General features: G+C 47.6%; 1 protein-coding gene across 7 annotated transcripts in view; it reads left to right on the forward strand.

Moving 5' to 3' along the window:
- Window positions 1-27,874, forward strand: part of LOC140428147 (RCC1 and BTB domain-containing protein 2-like) — a 352,551-nt gene that overhangs the window by 13,549 nt on the left and 311,128 nt on the right. For all 7 annotated transcript variants that reach the window (XM_072514263.1, XM_072514262.1, XM_072514264.1 and 4 more), the window contains exon 6: window positions 27,686-27,793. In XM_072514263.1, the coding sequence (XP_072370364.1) occupies window positions 27,686-27,793 (108 nt within the window). The remainder of the gene's footprint in view (window positions 1-27,685; window positions 27,794-27,874) is intronic.

The raw sequence follows: 27,874 nt of genomic DNA on the forward strand, positions 1-27,874 counted from the left end.
GAGCTTCCCGGTAGCGTTGGCCTCCACATTGTTGGAAGAGGTATTGATGACGGGGGGGGAATGGAGATGGGGTGGTGTCGGTGATTTATGGGAGGATTTTGGGAGAGGACAAGGTATCCTTGGAGGGGATTAAAATTAAGTTGGAGGAAGAGTTGGGGGAGGCTATGGAAGACGGTCTGTGGTGTGAGGTGCTCTGGAGGGTAAACGCCTCCACCTCGTGCATGAGGTTGGGGCTGATACAGTTTAAAGTTGTGTATGGGGCGTACCTGACGAGGCGAGGATGAGACGACTCTTTGAGGGTTGAAGGATGTGTGTGAGCGCTGTGTGAGGAGCCCCGCAAACCATGTTGACATGTTTTGGTCCTGCCCGAAGCTAAATGGATTTTGGAGGGTGGTTTTTAAGCTAATCTTAGGGGTGGTACATGTGGTTTGGAACCAGGACCCCTGGAAGCCATTTTCGGTGTGTCGGACCAGCCCGGGCTGTAGGCGGGTGCAGGGGCAGATGTCTTCGCCTTCGCCTCACTGATTGCCCGGAGGTGGGTCCTGCTGGGGTAGAGGCCAGCTTCTCCGCCCTGTGCCTCGGCTTGGCGGGTAGATCTACTGACATTTCTGACTCTTGAGGAGTTGTTCCACAATTCATGGGCATTGTTTATCTTGCACTTTCAAGAATGGGATGCCATCGAACAGTAGCGGGGGTTATTGGGGGGGTTGAGCACATTGTTTATTACGTATGGGATGACCGTTGATTCTCTTTTGGTCTTTTTGTTTTGCTGTATTTGGAACGTATGGGTGATATTTAGGTCTGTATGTTGAAAGGGATGCTGGTTGGGGGATTGATACTGTATTTGTTATTTTTGGTTATCTTTTGATGTGTATTTGATGAAAATGTGGAAAATGAGAATTAAAAAAATCAAAAAAAAAATCATTACACATTGGTAGGGCTTATGTTACTGAATTTTTTCATACTTGCAGCCATCAGCATTTCCATGGAGTGTCTGCTCGCTGACTGAGATCACCCATCTGATGTTGTGTTTCTTGCACAACAGTTTTAGCCTGCAGCACCATGCACATGGTTGTGCAATCAGGTGACTGATGTTGTGGGAACTAAATGGTGGGCTGCGGAATGTTGAGTCTTCACCCCTCCAGGGGAGCTTGGTGCCTGAAATGTGTATTTTAAAATACTGTTTCCCAGTCATGTGAGTGCGGGAGCCACTGTGTTTTCACGAGCCCTGGCTCTGTTCACCCTGTAATCCTTTATTTTACCCTGGTGCACGTTGCATATTTGTGTTTCCTTGGGATGTATGTCTTGCGCAATGTCCCTGGATGTTCCTGATTGGTGTTTTGCGAAGAGGAGTCGAGATAAATTGTAGTAAATCCTTGTTTAACCGTGGTAGTTGGTGTGGGCTGTGGTTGGGCCCAGTTCACAGTGGTGTTGTTGCTGGTGAGCGGGCTTCCACCTTGGTTGTGCTGTGTGCATCCAGATAATGGTTGCCATTGAGAATGTTGTTCTGGATGAAGATCTCGGCTCTGTGGTGCAGGTCTTTAGCGCTCACTTCGAAGATTTGCGAGTTTTCCTTGGGAGAATGGTGGAGGCATATGAGAGTTTGTGCATTTGGAAGAGCACATTTCCTTGGTAAGGGCCTGCCTTCGAGATGTTGGGATCCTACTGCATGGTGTGTCGTGTATCCTGATGAGTTCGGGAGGTGGGGGCTGGCAAGGTGCCTCCGTGAGCCCGGTCCCTGGTGAGGAGTGGGAGGCGAGCTCCCGATTTAAGTTTGAAAATTGACTGTCATGCTATAGTAATCTGGATTTGGAGGCTGGGTACATCAGTTGCGACAGAGCACACAGTATCTGATCTTGGAGGCCAGGGGTCGGTCGGGCCCCCTCGACTACTGGCCCTATCCTATCTTCTATGCTCGCCGTAAGAGGTTGGAGTGGGTCGGGTCATTTTCTCCCCAGTCCTGGCTGGGGCCTAGGCTTGGGTTGCTTGGGTGGAAGTTGAGGTGCTTCGTTTGTTGGAATCTGAGAAATCCGAGGTGGGGTTGGTTAATCCTTGATTGTTCGTAAAACAACTCTGGTGTTTTACCTTAAGGGTTTTTATTTCTTGTCTTCATCTGGGTGAGCAGTGTTTGTTGATCCTGTCTTGATGGAGGCCTTCTCGAGCAACAAAAATTGTGTAATTATCCTGCAATTCTTCTATAATCTTGGATGTTACTCCCTTGTGACTATGTTGATTAGTTATCGTTGTCTTTTCCCCTGCAAGGGTGTGTGGAGATGTGAGCACAAGGGCAAGCATCATCTGTTATCCTGTTCTAGCAAAACTTGTCGATTATGTGAAATGTGGTCTGTGCAGCTTTACTCCTTTTTATTATTGTGTTATAATCCTGTGGTTATGGAAGGGGAGTTTTTGTTTGGTTTTTTTGACACCCCATTTAAAAAATAAAAAAAATTTAAAGTACCCAATTCATATATTTTTTTTTTCCAATTAAAGGGCAATTTAACATGGCCAATCCACCTACCGTGCACATCTTTTGGGTTGTGGGAGTGAGACCCATGCAGACATGGGGAGAATGTGCAAACTTCACAAAGACAGTGACCTGGCTTATCTCCTTTATAATGATGATGAGTGGAGCTAAGGTGGAGTGTTGGGTGAATGGTGGGGGTGGGGTTGGATGAGACGGTTAGTTAAGTCTTCACAGCGATTGAGGATAGTCCCCAATTAGAGCTAACTGTATTGGGGGTTTTTGTGGTTATTTTGAACTTCAGAATTCCTGCCTGGCCAGATTGTGTCTCCTGGGGAGGAGTGGGTTCCTTCTGACTTTTTCTTGAGGGGTCAGTGTTCTTGGGAAATGGGTAGTGGCGCTGAGGTGGGCTCGGTTAAACCTTCTCTGAGCGGACTCTTCTCATGGTGGTCTGCGGTTGAGCCGAGTCCTGTGCCTCCGTTGATATCTTGTTGTCCCCGTTAATTGAACAGATTTTTTTTTTCTTTCCATAAACAATGGTGGGTGTGCACTGGGGGAATTCTGACCCTTTATTATCCTGTGGTCCACTCCTGGTTGTTTACAATCCCTTTGTTAAAAAAAAAACATATTTGAAATCAATTTTACAAGTCACAAAAGACAAACAGATTTATACAACTACCACCTTAACCCAGCCCCACCTTTCCCATATTTATCCAGATCTCAGTCCTGTTCTAATTGCTGACGACCAACCAGCTCCTTAAAGAAGGCGATAAATGGCATCCACCTCCAGTAGAACTGCTCCTCCAACCCCCGATGGTGTACTTGATTTATTTTCCAAGTGCAGGAATTCCGACAAATGGCTCAGCCAAGTCGTCACCTTAAGCAGTGCCGATGCCGATTCCCTCCATCCGAGCAATACTCACCTCTGGGCTATCAGAGAGACGAAGGCCAGGAGGTCAGCCTTCCTCTCCTCCTGCAGCCCCGGAAAGCCCTATACTCCAAAGATCTCCACCCACTAGTACGGCACTATTTTACCGCTAAAATCTCTGATATAGCGTCGAAGAAGGAGACCCAGAACCTGACCAACTTGGGGCAGGACCAAAACATATGCAATGGGCTCTTACTTCGCTATCAGTCTCCCATGTGGGACCTTATCAAAAACCTTGCTAAAGCCCAAGTAGACTACATCAAATATATTTCCCTCATCTACACACCTGATCACCTCTTCAAAGAAACTCAATCAAGTTGATCAGACATGTCATCCCCTTAACAAAACTATGCTGACTGTTCTTGATTAATCCCTGCCTCTCCAAATGCAGATGAATTCTGTATCTCAGAATTGCTTCCAATAGTTTCCCCACATTGAGGTTAAACTGATTGGTCTGCAGTTTCCTGGTTTATCCCTTCCTCCCTGATTGAATAATGGTACCACATTGGCTAGCCTTCAGTCCTCCGGCACCCCTCCTGTGGCCAGAAAGGAATTGAAAATCATTGCCAGCACCCCTGCTATTTCCTCCCTTGCCTCACTCAGCATCCTGGGATATATTTCATCTGGCCCTGGAGATTGGTCTACCTTCAAGCCTGTCAGACCACTCAGAACCTCCTCTCTGTCTCTGTTAATTACCTTAATTTTATTATAGTCCTTCTCCCTGATTTCTGTATCCACACTGTCCCTCTCATGAGTGAACACTGACACAAAGTATTCATTTCGAACCCTACCTACATCCTCCGGCTCCACACACAAATTACCACTGTGGTCCTTAATGGGCCCTACTATTTCCCTAGTTATCCTTTTACCCTTAATGTAGGCAGTCTCTGTGGCGCAATCGTTTGGTGCGTTCGGTTGTTAACCGAAAGGTTGGTGATTCGAGCCCACCCAGGGACGGTGTCTTTTTATGGGTGGCACGGTAGCACAGTGGTTAGCACTGTTGCTTCATAGTGCCATGGTCCCAGGTTTGATTCCCGATTTGGGTCACTCTGTGTGGAGTCTGCATGTTCTCCCTGTGTCTGCCTGGGTTTCCTCCGGGTGCTCCGGTTTCCTCCCACAAGTCCCGAAAGATGTACTGTTAGGTGAATTGGACATTCTGAATTCTCCTTCAGTGTACCCGAACAGGTGCCGGAATGTGGCGGCGAGGGAATTTTCACAGTAACTTCATTGCAGTGTTAATATAAGCCTACTTGTGACCAATAAAGATTATTATTACTTGTAAAATAACTTGGGAGTTTCCTTTATTTTACCTGCCAGTATCCTTTCATGTCCCCTAATTTTCTTTTCAAGTTTCCTCTTACACATCCTATAAGCCTCTAGGGCTTCTTCTGTTTTGTGCCCTCGATATCTGCCATAAGCCTCCTTTTTTCTCCTTATCTAATGCTGTATATTCCTTGATAGCCAGGGTTCACTGGCATTGTTGATCCAATCCCTTGATTGGAACATGTTGGTCCTGTACTCTTTATTTCCTCCTTGAATACATCCAACTGTCTGTCACAGATTTACCTAAAAGTGTCTGCTCCCAGTCCACTCTGGCCAAATCATATCTGATTTTATTAAAATCGGCCTTCCCCCAGTTTAGAACTTTGATTTCAGGCCCTTCCTTGTCCTTTTCCATAACAATCTTGAATCTAATGAAGCTATGATCACTGTCTGCAAAATGTTCCCCCACTCATACTTCAACCACTTGCCTAGCTTTGTTACTGAAAATTAAGTCCGGGGCCGTCACCTCTCTTGTAGGTCCTTCTACGTATTGGCTTTAAAAAGTTCTCCTGGAGCATTTTAAGAATTCCGTTCCCTCTAAATCTTTCACACTTTGGCTTCCCCAGTTAATATTGGAGAAGTTGAAATCCCCCACTATCACTATCCTATTACTTCTACACGTCTCTGAAATTTGCCTACATATCTGCTCTTCTATTTCTATCGGACTGTTTGGGGGCCTATAGTACCAGGGATGTCACTGAACGACTGCAGGGCATACTCAGGATCCCAGGCCCCTGCCAAGTTAGTATAAACCCTCCCCAACAGCACAGCAAATCTCCCTGCAAGGACACTGATCCCATTTCGGTTCAGGTGCAAAACCCTCTACCTTGTACGGGTTTCACCGTCCCCAAAAATTGTCCCAATGTCCCAGAAATCTAAAGCCCTTCCTCTTGCACCATCTCTCCAGCCATGCATTAATCTGGAATAATCTCCTATTTCTCTATTCACTAGCTATACTCAGAGATTACTAACTTCTGGGTTCTGTTTTTTAATCTATTTCCTAGCTCCCTAAATTCTGCTTTGAGGGCCTCAACCCTTTTTCTGCCTATATTGTTGGTACCACAATATCTGTCTGTTTTCCCTCACCCTTCAGTGTGCCCTGCAGCCGATCAGTGACATCCCTGGCACCAGAGAGACAACATACCATCCTGGAGTCTCTTTTGCAGCCACAGAAACACCTGTCTCTTCCCATTACAATTGATTCTCCTACGTTTATAGCCCTGACATTCTTCCTCCTCCCCTCTTGTGCAGCAAACCCACCCATGGTACCATGAAGTTGGCAGCACTGCCTTCCCCTACACAGTCATCTCCCCCAACAGTATCCAAAATGGTATATCTGCTAGAAAGGGGATGGCCACTGAGGACTCCTGCACAACCTGCCTTCCTCTACTCTGCCTGGTGGTCACCCATACCCTTTCTGCCTGTTCAATCCTCACCTGCTGTTGACTACCTCACTGGACGTGTTATACACTACCTGCTCAGCATCGCGGGCGGATGCTCCACAGTAAATCCACCCTCAGCTCCAGCTTCCAAATGTGGTTAGCCAGTAGTTGCAGTTGAACACACTTCCTGCACACGTGGTCACTAGAGACAACTTAAGGTTCCATGATTTGCCACAGAGCACAGGAGGAGCATATCGCAGGTGCAAGCTCTCCTGTCATGACTACCCTTTAGCCCCTTATGTACTCCTTAACAAACCCGTAGTTATATAAGAATACTATTTACTTACTTCCCTCAGGCTAACTTTACTTCCCTTACCCTACTTTGTTTACTTATATTACTTTATTATAATGACCCCTGGCTTACGCTTATATGTGCTGTTTCTCAGTTATTCCCATCCTCCAAAGAAAACACTTTTTATACTCATGACTGTTGCACAGTGGCGCTGACTGCGAAGTCAGTGAGGACAGAAATCCGACCTTGGTGTTTATGAAACTCGGCTGTGCTTCACTCCTGCCCAGACTGAGCTCTGCATTCAGTCTTTTCAGTTTCACCCAACTCCATAAGCACTCTCACTCAGCCAAAGCAGGCGCTTGGTATAGACTAGCCACTGATTGGCGTCTGTTTATAAAGGCCTCAAATTACAATGTGCTGGAAATTGGATTAAACCAGTTGCACAATTAAGCAGCTACAGTTGAGTGTGACACAGTTGACCCCTGTTTCAGAATGCAACTAACTGAAAGAATAGCTTTTGATTACATGAATCTTTCAATTAATCCGAAAAATAAGGACTCCAGAGGCCTCCCCCTATCTCGATGCCTAGCTCTTTTTCCCACCTCTCGCTTGTTCCATCCAGTGGGACCTTTGCTTCCTCCAGTAGTCGTCTGTATATGCCTGCACATTTTCCCTCCCCAAACCCATCCTGTGATATTCGTCTGTCTAGCAGGATGTAACTGGGGGACCCTGGGACCTCCTTGCGGAGTTAATCCCGCATTTGAAGATAATGGAGCTTGCTTCTTTTTGGGAGTTGGAACTTTTCTGTTAACTCCACCAAGGTTGCCACTCTGCCGTCAACGTACATGTCACTGAACCTCAATACCCTTTCCTCCTTTCTCCAAGTCTTGTATATGGTGTCCATTCTGGCCGGGATGAATCTGTGATTGTTACAAATGGGGGCCAAGATGGACATGCCTCTCAGCTTGAACTGGTGCCTTAGTGACGCTACCACCACCGAGCTCATTGAATATTTGGCTGGGGAGAATGGGAGTGGGCAGTGACCACATCCCGTAGAGATGTACCTGCGCATGAAGCCTCTTCTGTCTGTACCCACTCTGCCCCCAGCACTCTTTCTATGTTTGCTGTCCAGTAATAGTACAGGAGGTTTGACAGTGCTCAACCTCCTAAGTGCCGTCCCCTCTGCAGAAGGGTTCCACGGATCCTGGGGCTCTTTCCTGCCCACACACAAACCCGAGATCAGTCTGTCTACCATGGCAAAAAAGGATTTGGAGAGGAAGATCGAGAGTGATCTAATCATGAATAGGAACCTTGACAGGACATTCATCTTTATCGTCTGCACTCTCCCCACCGGGGAGAGCGGGAATGAGGTCACCTCCGCAGGTCCACCTACCAGACTACTTGGGTTCCATTTGTGGAATTTTAGCTTTACCATGGTGGCTTGGGGGTTTGAGACATAGAGCAGCAGGTCATCTGCATTAAGAGCAACTCTGCTCCCTGTCTCCTCTCTGGATGTCTCTCAATTCCTCTGCTGATCTGAGCGTGATAGCCAGTGGCTCAATTGCCAGCACGAACAACAGCGGGGACAGCGGAGCACCCATATCTCGTGCCTCTGTGCAGCCAGAAGTACGTTTGAGTTTGTGGCGTTCGCCTGGATGCTCGCCATGGGAGTGCTGAATAACAATTTCACCCACAAGGCGAACACTGGCCCGAGTCATACCAGTACCTCGGAGGTAATTCCACTCCATCCAATCAAAGGCATTGTCAGCGTCCAGGGAGATTATTACTTCTGATGTCTCCTCACTGGGTGGGACATGATCACGTTCAGCAGGCTTCTGATGTTCGTCGTGTTTTCTCTCTCTCTTCGCCCCCGCCCCCCCAAAAAAAAGATCACTGCCATCAGAGCCTCCCAGAATGCGGAGGGATCTCCCTGTTTAGGTTACAATTTGCGTATTTGTCGATGGCCAGTGCCGTCCTTTCACAAAAGGCCTTGTCAGTGAGGAGGGCTGTGTTCAACCTCTGTGGGGGCGCTTGGCCCACCTTGTTCCAATCTCACATCCACATAGTATGGTCCGAGATGACTATTGCTGAGTATTCCGCCTCGAACAACTCCTGGAAGTAACGGTTTTCCCCACTATAAAGAGGTCTATTCGGGAGTAGGCCTTGTGGATGTGGGAGAAGGAAAACTCCTTCTTCCTTTGGTTGTAAAGGCCCACACCACCATCTGATTCCATCCCATTGCCATCCCTGACTTAAAAAAAATTTTTTTTTCAAATATTTAACCTTTTAACAACAATACACAAACCTCTCCGCCACCGCTTGACAGCGACCAGGTCCACAAAATGTAAAACACACAAACTCCATCTCTGGTGAAACCCCTCACTCACCCCTCTCCGAGCAAATTTCACCTTCTCCAAATACAGGAATTCCATTAGATCCCCCAGCCATGCTGAGGCACAGGGGGGAGAAGCTGACCTCCACTCCAGCAGAACCCGCCTGTGAGCAATCAACAAAGTAAAGGCTAAAACGTTTGCCCCGCACCCGTCTGCAACTCCGGCAGGTCTGACACCCTGAATATGGCCTCCAGGGGTCCTGGCTCCAAGTCCACATGCAGAACCTCGGACATGGTGCTGAAAAGCGACTCCTCGGGCAGGACCAGAACATATGGACATAATTAGCTGGGCCCTTCCCACACTGCTCACACTATCCTCCACCCCCTCAAACAGCCAGCTCATCCTTGCCTTCATTATGTGTGCCCTATACACTACTTTTAACCGAATCAACCCCAGCCTCGCACACAAGGTCGAGGCATTGACCCTTTGCAGCACTTTGCACCATATTCCTTCTTCCAGTCTCATCCCAACTCTTCCTCACACTTGGCCGTAATCCCATTCATGGATTCCTTGTCCTCCTCCATGATCCTACTCTAGATCGCGTATATGACCCCACTCTCCAGCACCTCCTCCAACAACGAGCAAGTTCGGGGAGACCTTTCTTGCAAAATTCCACACCGGAATATATCTGAAGCTCTACTCCTGCTGGAGCCCATACGTCACCCCCAACTCCTCCAAACTTGCGAACAGCCACTCCAGAAACTGATCCTTCATCTCTTTGGAAACAAATGGACTCATTAGCGATAAACAGCATGACTTTGTGAAGGGGAGGTCAGGTCGTGCCTCATTAAATTGATCGAGTTTTTTGAGGAGGTGACAAAGGTGATTGATGAGGGGAGGGTGTTGGATGTTGTTTACATGGACTTCAGTAAAGCCTTTTGACAAGGTGCCTCATGGCAGACTGGTACAAAAGGTGACCTGGCACGGGATCAGAGGTGAGGTGGCAAGATGGATACAGAACTGGCTTGGTCACAGAAGGCAAAGGGTTGCAGTAGAAGAGTGTTTTTCTGAATGAAAGGTTGTGACTAGTGGTGTTCCACAGGGATCTGATCTTGGGCCTCTGTTGTTTGGAGTATACATAAACGATAAGGAGAAAAATGTAGCTGGGCTGATTTAGTAAGTTTGCGGATGACACCACGGTTGGTGGAGTGGCAGATTGTGTTGAGGATTGTCAGAAGATACAGCAGGACATAGGTTGGAGACTTGGGCAGAAAAATGGCAAATGGAGTTTAATCCGGACAAATGTGAGGTAATGCATTTTGGTAGGTCTAACATAGAGGAGAAATATATCGTGAATGGCAAAACTCACAGGAATATTGAAAGTCAGAGAGATCTGGCTGTGCAGGTCCACAGATGTTTGAAAGTGGCAACACAAGTGGACAGGGTAGTGAAGAAAGCATACGGAATGCTTGCCTCCTCCTTCTGCACTGTATGGTCTATGTTTTCATTAGAACAACAGAGGTTTAGGGGTGACCTGATAGAGGTCTACAAGATTGAGGGGTGTGGATGGGCAGGTGCTCTTTCCCAGGGTGCCTAGGTTCAAGGTCCATGGGCAAAGTTAAGAGAGATTGACCCCAGGCCCGTGGTGCCGTGAGGCAGCAGTGCTAACCACAGCGCCACCGCGCTGCCCTAGATCAACACTTTAGTTGCTTTCCCACTCTAAGTGTCTCCTTTCCCAATCTGTCTGTCTGTCAGTCTCTCTCTCTCTCTCCCCTTTTCCACTCCGTTTGTCTCTTTCACTGTCCTTTCCCACTGTCTGTCTCCCTCACTCTCACTTCCTACTGTCTCTAACTCCTTTCCTATTTTGTATCTGTCAGTCTTTCTCACTCTCCTATCAGGGAAACTGCCGATAGGGCTGGGGGTGACTGGCCCATCCCTGCACTCCTCCATCCGGATCTCTGGCCTCACTTTTCACAGCCTCTGGAGAATGCAGTGGCAACTCTGGCATCAGAATATGGCCCAGAATGCAGTGCAGGGGTGATTGGGAAGATGGTTGGGGCCAGAAACGGCATAAAACTGAAATTGGCAATGCTAATTGAAAAAAAAACAGGCCCTAAAGAAACTGTTAAAGCAAAACGATTTTAAGGGAATGCAACCTAAAGCGCGGAAGTGGGCGAGCCAAGCTGCTCATGCTCAAAGGTGACCAAACGGCATCCTTCTACTATATTGTGCACGTGATAAATTTTGGGTCTCCACGAGTTTTTGTGAGTGCAGCATCACGGGTCACTCCATAAGTGCACCTCGCATCCCCAGTGATCTGGAGAACACTTTTACTGCTCAGGGTGCAGTTAAATTATATTATGAGCTGAGGACTGTAACCGTAAGATGTGTTGTGTAATCTGGATACTGTGATCTCATGCATTCACCATGTGCGTTCTCCTATCTTGTTTGGAACACAGACTGATGAACTCTCCAGTAAGATGATAGCTGTAAACAACTAAGCTGATTTATGTACAGGATCATAGAATGGTTACAGCACAGAAGAATACCATTCAGTCACCTTTGTGTCTATGCCTGATGTCCGCAAGGGCAGGTCGGCTAGTCCCATTCCACCACTCTTTCTCTCTAGCCTCCAAACCTTTTCTATCCAATTCCTTTTGAAAGCCCCCAGTTGTAGCTGCCTGCCTTGTATTCTCTGGTAATGTATTCTAGATTGTAATCATTCACAGTGTGAAAATAATTTTCCTCTTACTGCCATGGGTTCTTTGGTTCACTTTAAATTGGTGTCCTCTGGTTCTCGACCCTTCTGGCAACAGATTCTCTCTTTCTACTCTGACTGGATTCCTCGTTACTTACACAGCTCTACCAAATCTCCTTTCAACCTTCTTTCTTAGGAGAACCCCAGCTTCTCTTTCTATGCATGTAACAAATGTCCTTCCTCCCTGGAACCATTGTCTTCACATCCTTCCTAATGTGTTACGATCCTTGACCAGATGCCAGATTATGGGTGAGATCCAGTTAGCGACCAATAATGTTTTGTTTAAAGTAGACAAAGTTTGAAATTCAAGATGCTTATTGAGTAAATAAATTCACAGGATTCCATAGGTTTTGAACAAACAAAAATAAACTTTACAAGTTCAGAAAGATAAAACGATTTAGAATATATATTTTCTACTCTAACCTTAGATCTCATACTTACCCTGAAAATAGAACATGTGAATTAACAGATAAACTGTGGTTGGACACACCACTCAACACAATAAACAACAAATGGGACCAAAACAGTGTCTATTGGTTTTCTCAAAACCCACCCAAATGTTAGTCCCACTGAGTGAACCATTCTCACTGAAACTCCGTCTGTCTCACAAGTGTTTTGAATAGTCACCTTTGAAGATCTTGCCTTCGAATCTAAAACTCCAAAAATCGCTTCAACGATGGCCCATCTCACAGGGTTTCAATCTTTTCTTCTATAGATTACGATTTCCTGGGCGGAATTCTCCAATCCCGCGGCAGAGTGTCCACGTCGTCGTAAACGCCGTTGCGTTAGTCCCAGGACTAATTCTGGCCCCTACAGGGGACCAGCATGGCGCTGGAGCGGTTTGTGCCACTCCAGCTGCCGAACCCGGTGTGAACTGTGTGCCACGGGATCTGTGCATGCGCAGTTGCACCGGCGCCAACGCGCGCATGCGCAGTGGCCTCCTTCAACGCGCCGGCCCCGACGCAACATGGTGCAGGGGCCGGCGCGTAGGAAAGGAGGCCCCCACCCACAGAGGCCGGCCCTGATCGCGGGCCGGGCCACATCGGAGGAGGGCCCCCCCCCCCCCCCAGTGTTGGACCCCCCCCCCCCGGCCACAGGCCGCCCGCCACCTGACCCTTCAACGCCGAGGTCCCGTCGGCCCAGAGCAGGTTAGAACTGAGCGGCCCGCGACTGCTGCCGCGCCAACCACTGGCGCCGATTCTCTGCTCTGAGGAGAATCGCATGCCGGCGTCGAGGTGGCGTGGCCCGTTCGCGGGGATCCTCCGGCCCAGCCCCGGGCTGGGTGAATCCCGCCCCCTGTATTTTCAAATATACTCATGCATCAGCTTGCAAGCACAATTCCAGGTCTTTGACCGCATCAAGCAGAATACCTTTGTCCCAATGCCAGCGGCACGGCAACAGTCCCAACGCCGCCAGACAAACCGTTCCTGTTCAGAAAAGGCTTGGCAATTTCCAAAGCTATTCTGCTTTTCAATCGGCACGGTCAATTCACTGTGGAAATCCTATCAACCTTAACCTCAGCGGGTAGCAGCAGTTGTATTTGTCCTGAATTTATGTTACAATCCTTGGCCAGACCCCGATTGTGCTTGAGATCTGGTTAGGGATCAATAATGTTTTGTTTGCAGCTACCAAACTTTGGGATTCAAGATGCTTACTAAGTGAATAAAGCCACAGGATTCCACGGGTATGGAACAAAACAAAAATAAATTTTACTGTACAAGTTCATAAAAATAAACCAATTTACAATATCTACCTCGTACTCTAGTATTCAGATTAACTAGTGTTCAGATTAACTATGTGGAACATGTGAATTAACAGGCAAACAGTAGTCGGACACACTACACAATAAACAACAATTGGGACTAAAACAGAGTCCATGGATTTCTCAATAACCGACCCAGATGTTAGTCAGTCTCTCTCTCTCTCTCTCTCTCTCTGGCTTCAATTGAAACCTCATAGGGTTTCAATTTCTCCTTCCGAGATTACATTCGCTGGATTTCTGAGTACACTCAAACATCCAATTTACATGTACTATTTAATTTCATCAGTCGCACCAAGCAGCAGACCGCTGCTCCAAAATGGTACCTTTGCCTCAACAGCCAGCAACACAAGAGTCACCAACGTTTGCTGTCTTCTTGGGTGTTCAGGGCTTCTTCTGTGCCCATTTCACATAAGAACTGCGAGCTGCAGACTTCCCTACAATTCAGAGCCTGTTTCTGTGCTCCTTTTTAAAAAATCTAACTGAGATCTGCCTCTGTCCCCAATCTTTGCTCCTTACCTGGGGCTTCCTTTTGAGACTTCTCCCTGTGACACTTCTTTTCTCATTCAAATTGACTCAAATTGCAGTTCACTGACTCTTAAATCTGATCTAGTGACCTATCAAAACACTCCCATGATGGGTCCGGCCCTTGTCATTAGCAGGAACAAATGTAACCAGCAGTGGAATATCCTGTACCTTAAATATTACAATCTCCGCGGATAGCAAGTTATCATAGTACACACAGACTCAGAAGGAATGATTTCATAACAAAAGTGTGATGCCCAGAACATAGAACAGTATAGCACAGTACAGGCCCTTCTGCCCACAATGTTGTGCCGGCCATTTATCCTAATCTAAGATCAACCTAACCTACACCCCTTCAATTTACTGCTGTCCATGTGCCTGTCTAAGAGTCACTTAAATGCCCCTAATGACTCTGACTCCACCACCTCTGCTGGCAGTGCATTCCACGCACCCACCACTCTCTATGTAAAGAACCTACCTCTGACAGCTCCCCTAAACCTTCCTCCAATCACCTTAAAATTATGTCCCCTCGTGACAGCCATTTCCGCCCTCGGGAAAAGTCTCTGGCTATCCACTCTATCCATGCCTCTCATCACCTTGTACACCTCTATCATGTCCTCTCTCTTCCTTCTTCGCTCCAGTGAGAAAAGCCCTAGCTTCCTCAACCTTTTTTCATAAGACATGCCCCCCAGTCCAGGCAGCATCCTGGTAAATCTCCTCTCCACCCTCGCCAAAGTATCCGCATCCTTCCGATAATGAGGCGACCAGAACTGGACACAATATTCCAAGTGTGGTCTAACCAGGGTTTTATAAAGCTGCAGGAAAACCTCAGGGCTCTTAAACTCAATCCCCCTGTTAATGAAAGCCAACACACCATACGCCTTCTTAACAACCCTATCAACCTGGGTGGCAACTTTGAGGGATCTATGTACGTGGACCCCAAGATCCCTCTTTTCCTCCACATTTCCAAGAATCCTGCCTTTAACCCTGTATTCAGCATTCAAATTCGACCATCCAAAATGAACCACTTCACATTTATCTAGGTTGAACTCCATTTGCCACTTCTCAGCCCAGCTTTGCATCCTGTCAGTGTCCTGCTGTAACCTGCCCTCAACACTATCTACAACTCCACCAACCTTCGTGTCATCGCCAAACTTACTAACCCACCCTTCCACTTCCTCATCCAAGTCATTTATAAAAACCACAAAGAGCAGAGGTCCCATAACAGATCACTGCGGGGCACCACTGGTCACCGACCTCTAGGCGGAATACTTTCCAACCTCTACCCCTCGCTGTCTTCTTCAAGCACATCCTCCTTCTTAATGTCAACCTGTTTGAGCCTATTAACGCTGTTCTCATGAGCAACAAAGTCCCTCTCTCTAGTGAATACTGAAGCAAAGTATTCATTTACGGCCTCCCCTACCTCCTCAGACTCTAGGCACAAGTTCCCTACACTATCCCTGATCAGCCCTACTCTCACTCTGATTATGCTCTTACTTCTCACATAAGTGAGACATAAATGTAGAACGGCTTGGGGTTTACCCTAATCCTTCCGGCCAGGGCTTTTTCATGCCCCCTTCTAGCTCTCCATTTTTTAGTTCCTTCCTGGCTACCTTGTAACCCTCTAGAGCCGTGCCAGAACCTTGCTTCCTCAACCTTACGTAAGCTTCCTTCTTCCTCTTGACTAGAAGCTCCACTTCTCTTGTCACCCCAGGCTCCTTCACCTTACCATTCCTTCCTTGTCTCAGTGGGACAAAACTATCCAGCACTCGCAGCAAGTGCTCCTTAAACAACCCCCAGATTACTGTTGTGCATTTCCCTGAGAACAACTGTTCCCAATTTATGCTCCTCAGCTCCTGTCTAATAGCAGTATAATTTCCCCTCCCCCAATTAAATACCTTCCCATACTTTCTGTTCCTATCCCTTTCCATGACTATGGTAAAGGTCAAGGAGTTGTGGTCACTGTCATCAAAATGCTGTCCCACCGAGCCATCTGACACCTGGCCTGATGCGTTGCCAAGCACCAAATCCAATATGGCCTCTCCCCTAGTCGGCCTATCTACATATTGAGTCAGGAATCGTTCCTGTACACACCTGACAAAATCTACTCCATCCAAACCATTTGCAGTAAGGAGGTTCCAGTCAATATTAGGGAAGTTGAAGTCACCCATGACAACAACTCTGTTACTTCTGCACCTTTCCAAGATCTGCCACCCAATCTGTTCCTCCATCTCTCTGCTGCTATTGGGGGGTCTATAGAAAACTCCCAATAAAGTGACTGCTCCTTTCTTGATTCCGACTTCCACCCATACTGACTCAATGGACAAACCCTCCTCGACTACCTCCTTTTCTGCAGCTGTATGCACTCGAAATTAACAGTGTCACTCCCCCTCCTCTTTTACCTCCTCCACTATTCTTCTTAAAAACATCTAAACCCCGGAACATCTAACAACCATTCCTGCCCCTGTGAAATCTATGTCTTTGTAATGGCCACAACCATCCATGCTCTAGGATCCATGCTCTAGGTTCATCTGACACTCCTTGCATTGAAACAGACACACTTTAACCCATCCCACTGAATGCAACTTTGCCCTATCAACTGTCTATCCTTCCTCACAGACTCACTGCATACTATTTCTGCCTGTTCAACAACTCCCCTATCCTCTGATCCGTAGCTCTGGTCCCCAACCCCCTGCCAAACTAGTTTAAACCCTATTGAAGAGCTCTAGCAAACCTTCCTTCAGAATATGAAGCAACGTTCCAGTTGAGGCCAAACCAGAGCATTATAAAAGTTCATCATAACTTCGTTAATTTTGTGCTCAATGCCCCGCCCTAATTATAATGCCCAGGATCATGTATGCTTTTTTAACCACTTTCTCAAATTCCCATGGCACCTTCAATGATTTGTGCATGTATATCCCCATATCTCTCTGTTCCTGCCTTCCCTTCAGAATTGTGCCTTAATATATTGGCTCTCTTTCAATATATGGCACTTCACAAATCTCTGCATTAAATCTCATTTGCCATGTATCACATTGCACCAGCCTGTCTGTAGCTTGAAGTCTGCCAGTCCTCCTCCTCCGTTCACAATATGTCCAAGTTTTGTATTTTTTGCAAGTTTTGAAGTTGTGCCCTGAGCACCCAAGCTTAAGTCATTAATATATACCAAGAAAAGCAGCATTTCTAGTCTGGACCAGTGGTATAATCTTATTTTAGTTCAAATTGTTCACCACTACTCTGTTTCTTGTCACTCCGTCAACTTCACATACAACTTTGCTGGCAAGTTTATTATGTGACACATTATCAAATGCCCTTTGGAAATACATACACAACACATCAACTGTATTATCCTCATCAACTATCTTTGTTACCTCACTAAGAAATAAAATCAAGTTGTTTAAACATGATTTGCCTTTAACATGCCTATGGTGGCTTTCCCTAATTGATCTTGTCTGATAATTATGTCTTCTCAAAATTAATCATGCCTTCTCAAAATTTTCCCACTACCAAGGTTAAACTAATTGGCATGTGGTTGCTGTGCATGTCCATTCACTTTTATTTAAACAAGGGTGTAACATTTTCAGTTCTGCAGTCCTCTGGCATAACTAGGGTAGATAGGAAGTTTAGGAAAATTACCTCTGCAATTTCCACCCTTGGATGCATCATATGTGGTACTGGTGACTTGACAACTTTAAATACTGCCAGCCCTTTCATCGTAAAAGCAAAGTACTGTGAATGTTGGAAATCTGAGTTAAAACCAGAAAATGCTGGAAATACTCGGCAGGTCTGGCAGTACCTGTGGAGAGAAACACAGTGTTAACACTTGGAGTCAAATATGACTTCCTCAGCTCCAAAGAAGTTTCGAGTCCAATCTGATACTTGTTTAAAACGGAAGAAGTCATATTGGAGTCAAAACATTAACTCTTGTTCTCTCTCGACAGATACTGCCAGACCTGCTGAGTTGTCCCCGCATTTTCTTTTACTTTTCAGCCTTATTACCTCTTCATTAATTTTTAGTCCATCCAGTATCTCAAACAACTTTTCTATGACTTCTTCCTTGGTAAAGACAGATGCTTATTTAGTGCCTTTTAAAAAATTTGTTCATGGGATGTAAGCGTCGCAGGCTGGGCCAGAATTTACTGCCCACCCCTAATTGCCATGGAGGGTCAGTTAAGAGTCAACCACGTTGCTGTGGACCTGGAGTCACATGTAGGCCAGGTAAGGACGGCAGATTTCCTTCCCTAAAGGTCATTAGTGAACCAGCTGGGTTTTTAGGACAATTGACCGTGGTTTCATGGTCATCATTAGACTTTTAATTTCAGGGGCGAGATTCTCTGACCCCCCGCCGGGTCGGAGAATCGCCGGGGGCTGGCGTGAATCCCACCCCGCCGGTTGCCGCATTCTCCGGCACCGGATATTCGGCGGGGGCGGGAATCGCGCCGCGCCGGTTGGCGCCCCCCCCCCCCCCCCGCGATTCTCCGGCCCGGATGGGCCGAAGTCCCGCTGCTAAAATGCCTGTCCCGCCGGCGTAGATTAAACCACCTACCTTACCGGCGGGACAAGGCGGCGCAGGCGGGCTCTGGGTGGCCTGGCCTGCGATCGGGGCCCACCGATCCGCGGGCGGACCTGTGCCGTGGGGGCACTCTTTTCCTTCCGCCTTCGCCACGGTCTCCACCATGGCGGAGGCGGAAGAGACTCTCTCCACTGCGCATGCGCGGGAATGCCGTCAGCGACCGCTGATGCTCCCGCGCATGCGTCGCCCGGAGATGTCATTTCCGCGCCAGCTGGCGGGGCACCAAAGGCCTTTTCCGGCAGCTGGCGGGGCGGAAATTCGTCTGGCGCCGGCCTAGCTCCTCAAGGTTGGGGCTCGGCCCCCAACGATGCGGAGCATTCCGCACCTTTGGGGCGGCACGATGCCCGACTGATTTGCACCGTTTTGGGCGCCAGTCGGCGGACATCGCGCTGTTTCTGGAGAATTTCGCCCCATGTCTGGAAGGTCTAAAGCCACACTTCGGGAGGATTTCCTCAGCCATATGAAGTAAACAATGTTGGAGAATGTGTCAGGATCTTTCTTATCATAGACAAGAGGGAAATACCTCGAATTTCCGCAACTTAATTTATCTCTTTTGAAGATCATTAGAATTGGTGCATTCCTGAAGCCTGGGCGAGGGTGGGGGTTTTTTTCTTCCAAAATCCACAGCATGAGTGCATGGGGTCCGGATGTGAACATCAGCTTTGCAGACCTCAACCGGAATATCATCAGGGTCACAGGCTTTATTGTTTTTCAACCTTGTCTGCTTGTTGCAGCTCTCCCATCAATGGTGGCTCACCCATGCATTCTGCTGGAGCAGGGTTTCCCAAGCTTTATGAGACAAGGAACCCCAAGCATTATCATAATGTCAACACCCATTTTCTGTGGCAGAATAGATGCAAACATAGAAATCCAATGTAAATGAGTTTTCTAGCTATATCAATACATATATTAGTTTTGTAAGGGCCCCGAAGAATCCAGCACGAGTTTAAGGATACAAAATAATAACGTTTATTTACTATAACAATATATACATAACAGTAGCAGTAACTGCCCTTGCTACTTTCTCCTTCTCCTTCCTCCTGGTTCCTGGACTGGCCAGCTTATTTATAGTAGGAGTTTCTCCGCCCCCCTCATTGGGGAAGTTCATACTCCCATAGGATTATGGGATAGTCATTAGTCCCCAGCCAATCATCAGTAGGCAGGTTATAACAATTAGGAATAAAGAAGAGACATACAGTCAAAATGCATTCACCAGCTACATGGCCCTCGCACATGGTGCCCTGGCCAAGCCACCCTCCCATGGCCACTTAACACTAACCACTGGAAGTAGTATTCACTTTAGGAGTGGGTAATTTGTAATAACTAAGAAGATTTTTAAAAAACTTACCAAAAAAATACTGTTTGTCATTTTTAATGGGAAGAATGATGCTGGAAAGCTGATTCTCATATCAGACACACACAAGTCTCCCACCCACACACACTAAGGGCCTTTCCTCTTTATTCCCTTATTTTCCCTTTATTTCATTTTCCATTGTTATTTTTGATCCATGTATGATTAGTGGACATGTATCTTTAAGTCAAGCAGCAGAATTCAGAAGTTACAGGAGAGAACACTTTGCTAGTTTGAACAGAAGCTTCAGACTTATCGGCACCAGAGAGGGCGATGGGGTGGGATTTGGTTTGATTGGTTGGCTGGTGGCCAAAAGGCCGTACGAGTTCTGGTAACAGGCGGCGATTGGATCCTATCCCAGGGGAATGATTTTCAGAATCCCAAAGAGTTTCAGTTTGGCTCCTGGCTACACAAGGACAAGATCTTGAAATGAAAAAATGAAATGAAAATCACTTATTGTCACAAGTAGGTTTCAAATGAAGTTACTGTGAAAAGCCCCTAGTCGCCACATTCCGGCGCCTGTTTGGGGAGGCTGGTATGGGAATTGAACTGTGCTGCTGGCCTGCCTTGGTCTGCTTTAAAAGCCAGCTATTTAGCCCTGTGCTAAACCAGACCCCCTCCTCTGTATTTGCTCCAGAAAGGCTGTTGGTGCTGTATTCCTGGAGTTTCAGAGAAGCTGAATGAATTACAATTACTCTATAGGAAAACCTCTCTCTCTTTTTTTCTCTCTCTCTCTCTCTCTCTTTCTCTTTCTCTTTCTCTTTCTCACACATGCACCCCTCTCTCTCTCTTACACACACACTCACCTCTCCCTCACACACACGCAATCACTCTCCTCTCAGGGGAGCCTAGTACAGCTGACTGTATTTGGTCTCACTGTTCTGGAATTGAGTTGGATATTTGAAGATTTTCCAAATTGATTGTGAGCTGTATTTGGAATTCCTCTACAGTTGAACAGCTTTAGGGCTTCTTTCTCCTGGACCTTTGAGCCTTCAGTGTCTTGGTGCTAGTTGGATATTCATTATTGATTCAACATGTCGATACCCAGGAGGCATTCGTCCCCCTCGTGGATCAAGTGATCAAATATATCTGTGACTCAAACAATGGCATAATCTCCCAGCCAAGTTGGAAAAGAGGAAGGAACTCCAGGCGAGCTTTGACCGACTATCTACCAGGAAGGCTTTACGCCAATTGAGGCGAGCAAGGGGTACAGTTTGAGCATGGAAAGAAGGTGGGTCAGCTCCAGAGAGAGGCTGCGGCAAGGGAAATTGTCCAGGTGCGGGACAGGGCAGGGAAGTTTGTGGTAGCTCCAGATCAGATTAACAAGGTCTTTAAGGAATTCTATGAGAGGTTGTACAGGTCAGAGCCACCCGGGGGAGGCCGGGAGATGCAGAAATTTCTAGATGGGCTGGAATACCCTAGGTTAGGGGAGGGGGACAGGGTTACATTAGAAGGGGCGATAGTGGAGCAGGATATAAAAGATGCGATTGGGGGATGCAGTCGGGGAAGGTGGCAGGGCCGGATGGGTTCCTGGTGGAATATTATAAAAAATTCAAAGATAAGTTGGTATTGCTGATGGTGGGGATGCTTGAGGAGGCGATAGGGAAGGGAGTGTTGCCACAAACTTTCCCTGTTACTTAAGAAAGATAAGGATCCGACGGAGTGTGGGTCGAATAGGCCCATATCACTTTTAAACGTGGACGCAAAGATATTGGTGAAGGTACTGGCAGGTAGGCTAAAGGAGTGCCTCCCGAAGGTGATAGGTAAAGATCAGACAGTGTTTGTGAGAGGGAGGCAGCTTTTTTCGAACATTAGGAGGGATGTCCTATTTTCCCCCCTGCTGTTTGCACTGGCGATTGAGTCATTGGCCATCGCGTTAAGAGGTTTGGGGGTATGGAAAGGGATAGTGAGGGTGTGGCTAGAGCAAAGGGTGTCCTATATGCCGATGACTTGTTATTATGCATGTTGGAACCGAGTGTGTTGATAGGGGGAATACTGGAGCTGCTTCGGGTGTTTGGGTCTTTCCCGGGGTACAAATTAAATCTAGACAAGAGTGAATATTTTGTGGTGTCTCGGCTGGGGGTGGGGGCATGAGTGGGGGGGCTGCCATTCCGTAAGGAAGGGACTCACTTTAGATACCTGGGGGTGCAGGTTGCTCGGGATTGGGGGGGGGGGGGGGGGAGGGTTCCGTAGGTACAACATTTCTAGTTTGGTGGGGAGGGTAAAAGCTGATCTAGCAAGGTGGGATGGTCTCCCTCTGTCATTGGCAGGTTGGGTACAGGAGGTTAAAAGGAATGTGTTGCCGCGATTCCTGTTTATTTTCCAATGCCTACTGATTTTCCTGCCAAAGGCATTTTTTAGAGAGATTGAAGGGATGATTACCTCGTTCATATGGGGAGGAAGGTGGCCAGAATTAGAAAGGTGCTACTACAGACAGGAAGGCAGGCTGGGGGTTTGGATCTTCCGAACCTGATGTATTATTACTGGGCGGCGAATGTGGAGAAGGCAGAGGGGTTGATTCCAAATGGGTCAGAATGGAGGAGAGTTTGTGTCGGGGGTGGGGATTAAAGGCGCTAGCAACAGCGCCACTTCGAACTGCCCCGGGGAGATATTCAGGGAGTCAATTAGTAATAGCTTTGCTTAGAATATGGAGGCAGTTTCGCAAACACTTTGGGTTGGGGGCAGGGTCAAGGGAAATGCCGATTCGGGGGAACCATAGATTTGAGCCAGGGAAGTGGGACGGAAATTTTCAGAGATGGGACGAGAAGGGGATTAAGACACTAAAAGATTTGTTTCTTGGGGGTCGGTTTGCAGGATTGAAGGAGCTGGGAGCGAAGTATAGGCTGGAGCAGGGGGAAATATTTAGATACATGCAGGTTCAAGACTATGCCAGAAAGGAGCTTTTCAGTAGAGCCGGCTTCCACATTGCTGGAGGAGGTGCTGACGACAGGGGGACTGGAGAAGGGGGTAGTATCGCGGTTTACGAGGCTATTTTGGAGATGAGAAGGTGTCGCTGGAAGGGATCAAGGCAAAGTGGGAGGAAAAGTTGGGAGAGGGAATGGAGGATTTCTGATGTGAGGTGCTCCGGCGGGTGAATGCCTCCACCTCGTATGCGAGGTTGGGGCTGATACAGCTGAAGATATTATATAGAGCACACCTTACAAGGGCGAGGATGAGCTGGCTCTTTGAGGGGGTAGAAGATGTATCTGACGTTGCGGGGGGGCCCCCGCAAACCACGTTCATATGTTTTGGTCCTGTCCAAAGCTGGGGGATTACTGGAAGGAGGTTTTTGGGGTAACCTCTAAAGTGGTGCACATGAAACTGGACCCGGGCCCCCGGGAGGCCATATTCGGGGTGTCAGACCAGCCGGGGTTGGAAACGGGTGCGGAGGCAGATGTTGTAGTATTCGCTTCATTGATCACCCAAAGACGGTTCCTGTTAGGGTGGAGAGCAACCTGTCCACACTGTGCCATGGCGTGGCGGGGGGACCTGCTGGAATTCTTGACTCTTGAGAAGGTCAAATTTGAACTGATGGGAAGGATGGAGGGGTTCTACAATTCATGGGTATTATTATGCACTTTTGAGAATTGGATTGCATTGAACATTAGAGGGGGGCGGGGAGGGTTGGGAGGAGGGGACTGTATGTGTTAATAGTGACTATGGGTGATTCCTGATTCCTTTTTGTCATTTGTTTATGTTAACATGCGGGCTAATGTTTGGGGGTTTGGTGGGAGGATGGGATCGTTGTTATTGATATGGGGATTGACATTGCATTTGTTACTGTTTATTGTTTATTCTTGGGTGTAAATTTGGGAGAAAATATGAAAAAGGAGAATAAAAATATATTTTTTTAAAACTGTCATAATCCAGAAGGTACCAACGTTTTGAGCGAGGCTGACTCCCATGTGGTTTCGAGTTTGTCCTTCTGGTGGAAGAGGGCATCTGTTGTAATATGACCATGCTGAACATACTTTGCCAACAGGAGGACATCCTCTGGCTTTTCCCACCCGGTTTTCCTAATGATTCCGGTCCAGACACGGAGGCATATCCAGCTCTGGCGTTAAAGTCCCCAGAAGAGGGGGGCTTCCGGTGACGGTGGGCGGGAGGCAGCCGCACAATGGAGGGCTCCCGTTCGGGAACGGCATTTTTGGGGCTTTAAGCCCGGTCCCAGGGTCCACGTAGGCGGCAGAAGCAGGGAGAAGGCACAGAGGAGGCACAGTGAAGACACAGGAGGAAAAAAAAACAAAGAAAAATGTCGAGGGTGAGCAAAAAAACGGCCGGAAAAAAAACAGCTGAAGGTCCGTCGGGGAGTGGAAAGGTCACCGCGGGGTCACCAAGGAAAATGGAGGCTGGAGCACCAGGTAAGGCCGCACTGCTTACGGCTGAAGAAATAACTAAGGTGATGGCTGCGGAATTTGAAAAGCAGTTGGCGCAGATTGCGATATGCATGGAGACGGTGAGGAAGGAGATGAGGGAGGTTTTGAGTGCGCTGGTGGAGGAGGCGGTTTTCCCGGTGAGGACGGAGGTGCGAGAGCAAGGGAGGCGCTGAAGGAAGTGGAGGAGACGTTATTGCAGCACGGTGATCAACTTGCCTCGATGGGGAAAGAGATGCGGAAGGCGATGGACACTAACCAGGATCTGCGAGGAAAAATGGAAGACCTGGAAAACAGATCCAGGCGACAGAATTTTGAGGATTGTGGGGCTGCCCGAAGGAGTTGAAGGACCGAAGCCGAAGTCGACTGAGTATTTTGCCGCGATGCTGGCAAAACTATTGGGGGAGGGGGAGGATCCCTCCCGATATGAACTGGATCGGGCTCATCGGTCGTGGAGGCCTGTACCAAAGGCGAGTGAGCCGCCAAGGGCAGTGACTCTGTGCTTCCGTAGGTACAGTGTGAAGGAGAAGGTCCTGAGCTGGGCCAAGCAGAAGCGGGTGGTGCAGTGGGCTGGAGCTGGTACACGTGTATACCAGGACTTTACGGTGGAGCTGGCAAGGAGGTGGGCTGCCTTCAACCGGGTCAAGAGGGCACTGTACATTAGCAAGGTGCGGTGCGGCATTGTATATCCAGCGAAGCTGAGGGTGACTTACAAGCTCAGGGACTTTTATTTTGGAACGGCGGAGGCAGCGGAGGAGTTTGCGAAAGCAGAAGGACTGTGGCAGAGCTGACAAATTGAGGAATGGCCATGTGCCAATGTAATCTCATGACTGTATTTTCTTCTTTTTTGTATCACTGCGCGCGGGTGTAGAGACTAAAGGAGCCAATGTGGTATATATTTGGACAAGGGAAGGGACGGGACTTTCACTCTAAATGAGGGTTCTTTGGGGTGTAGGTGGATATGCGGGGTTTGTGTGCTAAAAGGGGATCTTTGGGCTTTCCTAGGGCCGGTCAAGTGGGAAAGGGACCCAGGCGGGGGCCTCCACGCTGGCCGGTTTAAGCCGGCCAGTGAACGGGAGTGAGGTGGGGGGAGGGGCTGTGGCCATCGGAGCCTGGCAGAACAGGGTCCGAGTGGTCTAGCCGGGGGGGAAGGAACCGAGGTTGGGAGGAGGTGTTTTACAAGAAGCAGTGGACGGGAGGAGCTGGAGACCTTGGGGGCGGGGGGGGGGCTGTGTAAGATTAAGGGTGACTACGGGTAATCCCTGATTCCTTTTTGTCATTTGTTTATGTAAACTTGGGGGTTGGTGGGGAGATGGCATCGTTGTTATTATGGGGACTGACATATCTTGCTGATTATTGTTTATTGTTGATGGATGTAAATGTGGGAGAAAATGTGAAAAAGGAGGAGAATAAAAAAAATAAAAAAAGTCCCCAGAAGAGTGATTCTCCTCCCCCCCCCCCCCCCCCCTCCTCTGTTTGGATGGTAGTGGGGACATCAACAGAATAGAACTTTTACTTAACATCTTCATAAGTGCTGATGACAATGGCATATTAGTTACAGCTGAGCTGTAGGTGAAGTATCATGAGTCTTCTATTTACACAATTAAGGAATTCCGGCAGCGCATCCAAGATTGTACTCTGGATGGAAAAACCAACTCCAAAGACACATGGATCCCTGTCAGTCTTTCCTTTCCAGTAGAAGGCGTATCCCTCTGGATATGTCGCTGGTATGGTCAGATTGATCAAGGTATTTTGACATGGGGTCATGGATGAGGGATTGTCCACAAACTGGACATGGAAGTTCTTTCTGGTCTTAGTTGTTAGGATGGAAGACTGAATTTCGTTGAAGTCTTTTGAAGTAGGCTTCTGGAGAACATAGATCTTCGGTGAATGTTTTCTGAGTTCAGAAGTTCTTTAACTTGTTGAGCAAGGGCCAAGTCACCAGCATATTTGAAGAGCCAGAGGAAGGCTGGTATATATTAAAGAGGTCCAGCGAGGACTGAGCTCTGTGCGAACCCATTGTTGGTTGTATGTGGACAGCACCAAGGTGCATGTAAAAATGTTGATTGCTGATCACGGAGTTGATTAATTGCAGGATTTTCACATAGATGGCAGATAATTTTTGGAGAGTTTCAGCAGCATGCCTGTGTGCCACATTGTGTCATAGGCATTGAATAAGTCAACAAACGCGTTCCTTTCTTCGCACCTTATGGATGCCAGCCTCAATATGTGAGGCCAGTGTTAGGACCTGCTTGGAGCAGTTGTGGCCTTTGTGAAACCTTGCTTGATGGTGGGGCATTGCTGCTTCCAGGATGGGACATGATCTGTTTAACAGGATGCATTTCAGGACCTTGTGTCTTATTGAGAGCAGGGCGATGAGGCAGTAACTGCATGGGTTGTCAAGTAATTTCCCTGGCTTGGCAATGGCCACTAGCTTGGAATGGTGTCTGTGCTGTGGATGTTGGTAAACAGCTTTGTTAGCAATTTCTTCTCTGAGATTCGTTGTTCCTTGGGAATTTGGGTAAATTCCATCAAATCCTGCTGCTTTGTTTGGCTTGGTTGTTTTAGTAGGCTGTCCATTCCCTCTTGTGTGTAATGGTTTGAGAAGACTGTCTGCTCTGGGATCGTTTTGAGAGATTTTTACTGTCCATGTGTTTCCCTGCTGGTCTTTGAGTTTATAAGGAGTTGTGAAGCAACAGCATCAGTGTTGATTCTGGACTACTGATGTTGCTTGGTTACTTCCAAACGGCAGAGATCCCACACCTTTGGGCTTGAGTGCGTGAAATCAATCTTCTGTCCTGTTTCCACCATGTTATGCCATCAGGGGCAGCACGGTAGCATTGTGGATAGCACAAATGCTTCACAGCTCCAGGGTCCCAGGTTCGATTCCGGCTTGGGTCACTGTCTGTGCGGAGTCTGCACATCCTCCCCGTGTGTGCGTGGGTTTCCTCCGGGTGCTCCGGTTTCCTCCCACAGTCCAAAGGTGTGCGGGTTAGGTGGATTGGCTATGCTACATTGCCCTTAGTGGCCAAAATTGCCCTTAGTGTTGGGTGGGGTTACTGGGTTATGGGGATAGGGTGGAGGTGTGGACCTTGGGTAGGGTGCTCTTTCCAAGAGCCGGTGCAGACTCGATGGGCCCAATGGCCTCCTTCTGCACTGTAAATTCTATGATTCTATGATTCATCGAGGGACCTGAGGAATGTAACCGTATGCGCAGACTTAGCTCGGTCGTAATTCTCTTGCCAGATAATTGTGATTTCAGGTTCACTTCACATAATCTGGACTGATGCTTAAGTGCAGCAGAGAGGGATTGCTGCTAAACTGTGTCCCCATGCCGGCTTAGATTGAGGTGTGTTTTTAAAAAATAAACATTGCTGTATTTGAAAAAGAGCAGTGGAGTTCTTCGATTGATCTCGCAACCAATATCTCTGTAATGATTATCACATTTATCTCATTGGTGGTATTGGAACTTTACTATGTGCAAATTATCTCTTGCATTTGTCAACATTGAAACGGTGACTGCACTTTAAATATATTTCATGGGCTGTGAAGCACATTGAGACATCCTGAGGATATGAAAGGTGCTTTTATGTGCAATTTCTTTAATTGGTTTATCTTGCATTGCAGGTGTATGGTTGGGGCTACAATGGTAATGGGCAACTTGGATTGGGCAGTAATGGCAATCAGCCAACCCCATGTAGACTGGCAGCATTGCAAGGAATTCATGTGTGTCAGGTATGTTTGATACGACTGAAAAGTAGTGGTAGATTAAATGTATTTGTGGCTTGTTAGTAGTGTTTCCCTCAGAGGCAGCAC

This window comes from Scyliorhinus torazame, chromosome 8, assembly GCF_047496885.1.
Source record: "Scyliorhinus torazame isolate Kashiwa2021f chromosome 8, sScyTor2.1, whole genome shotgun sequence".
In the NCBI taxonomy this organism is placed as follows: domain Eukaryota; kingdom Metazoa; phylum Chordata; class Chondrichthyes; order Carcharhiniformes; family Scyliorhinidae; genus Scyliorhinus; species Scyliorhinus torazame.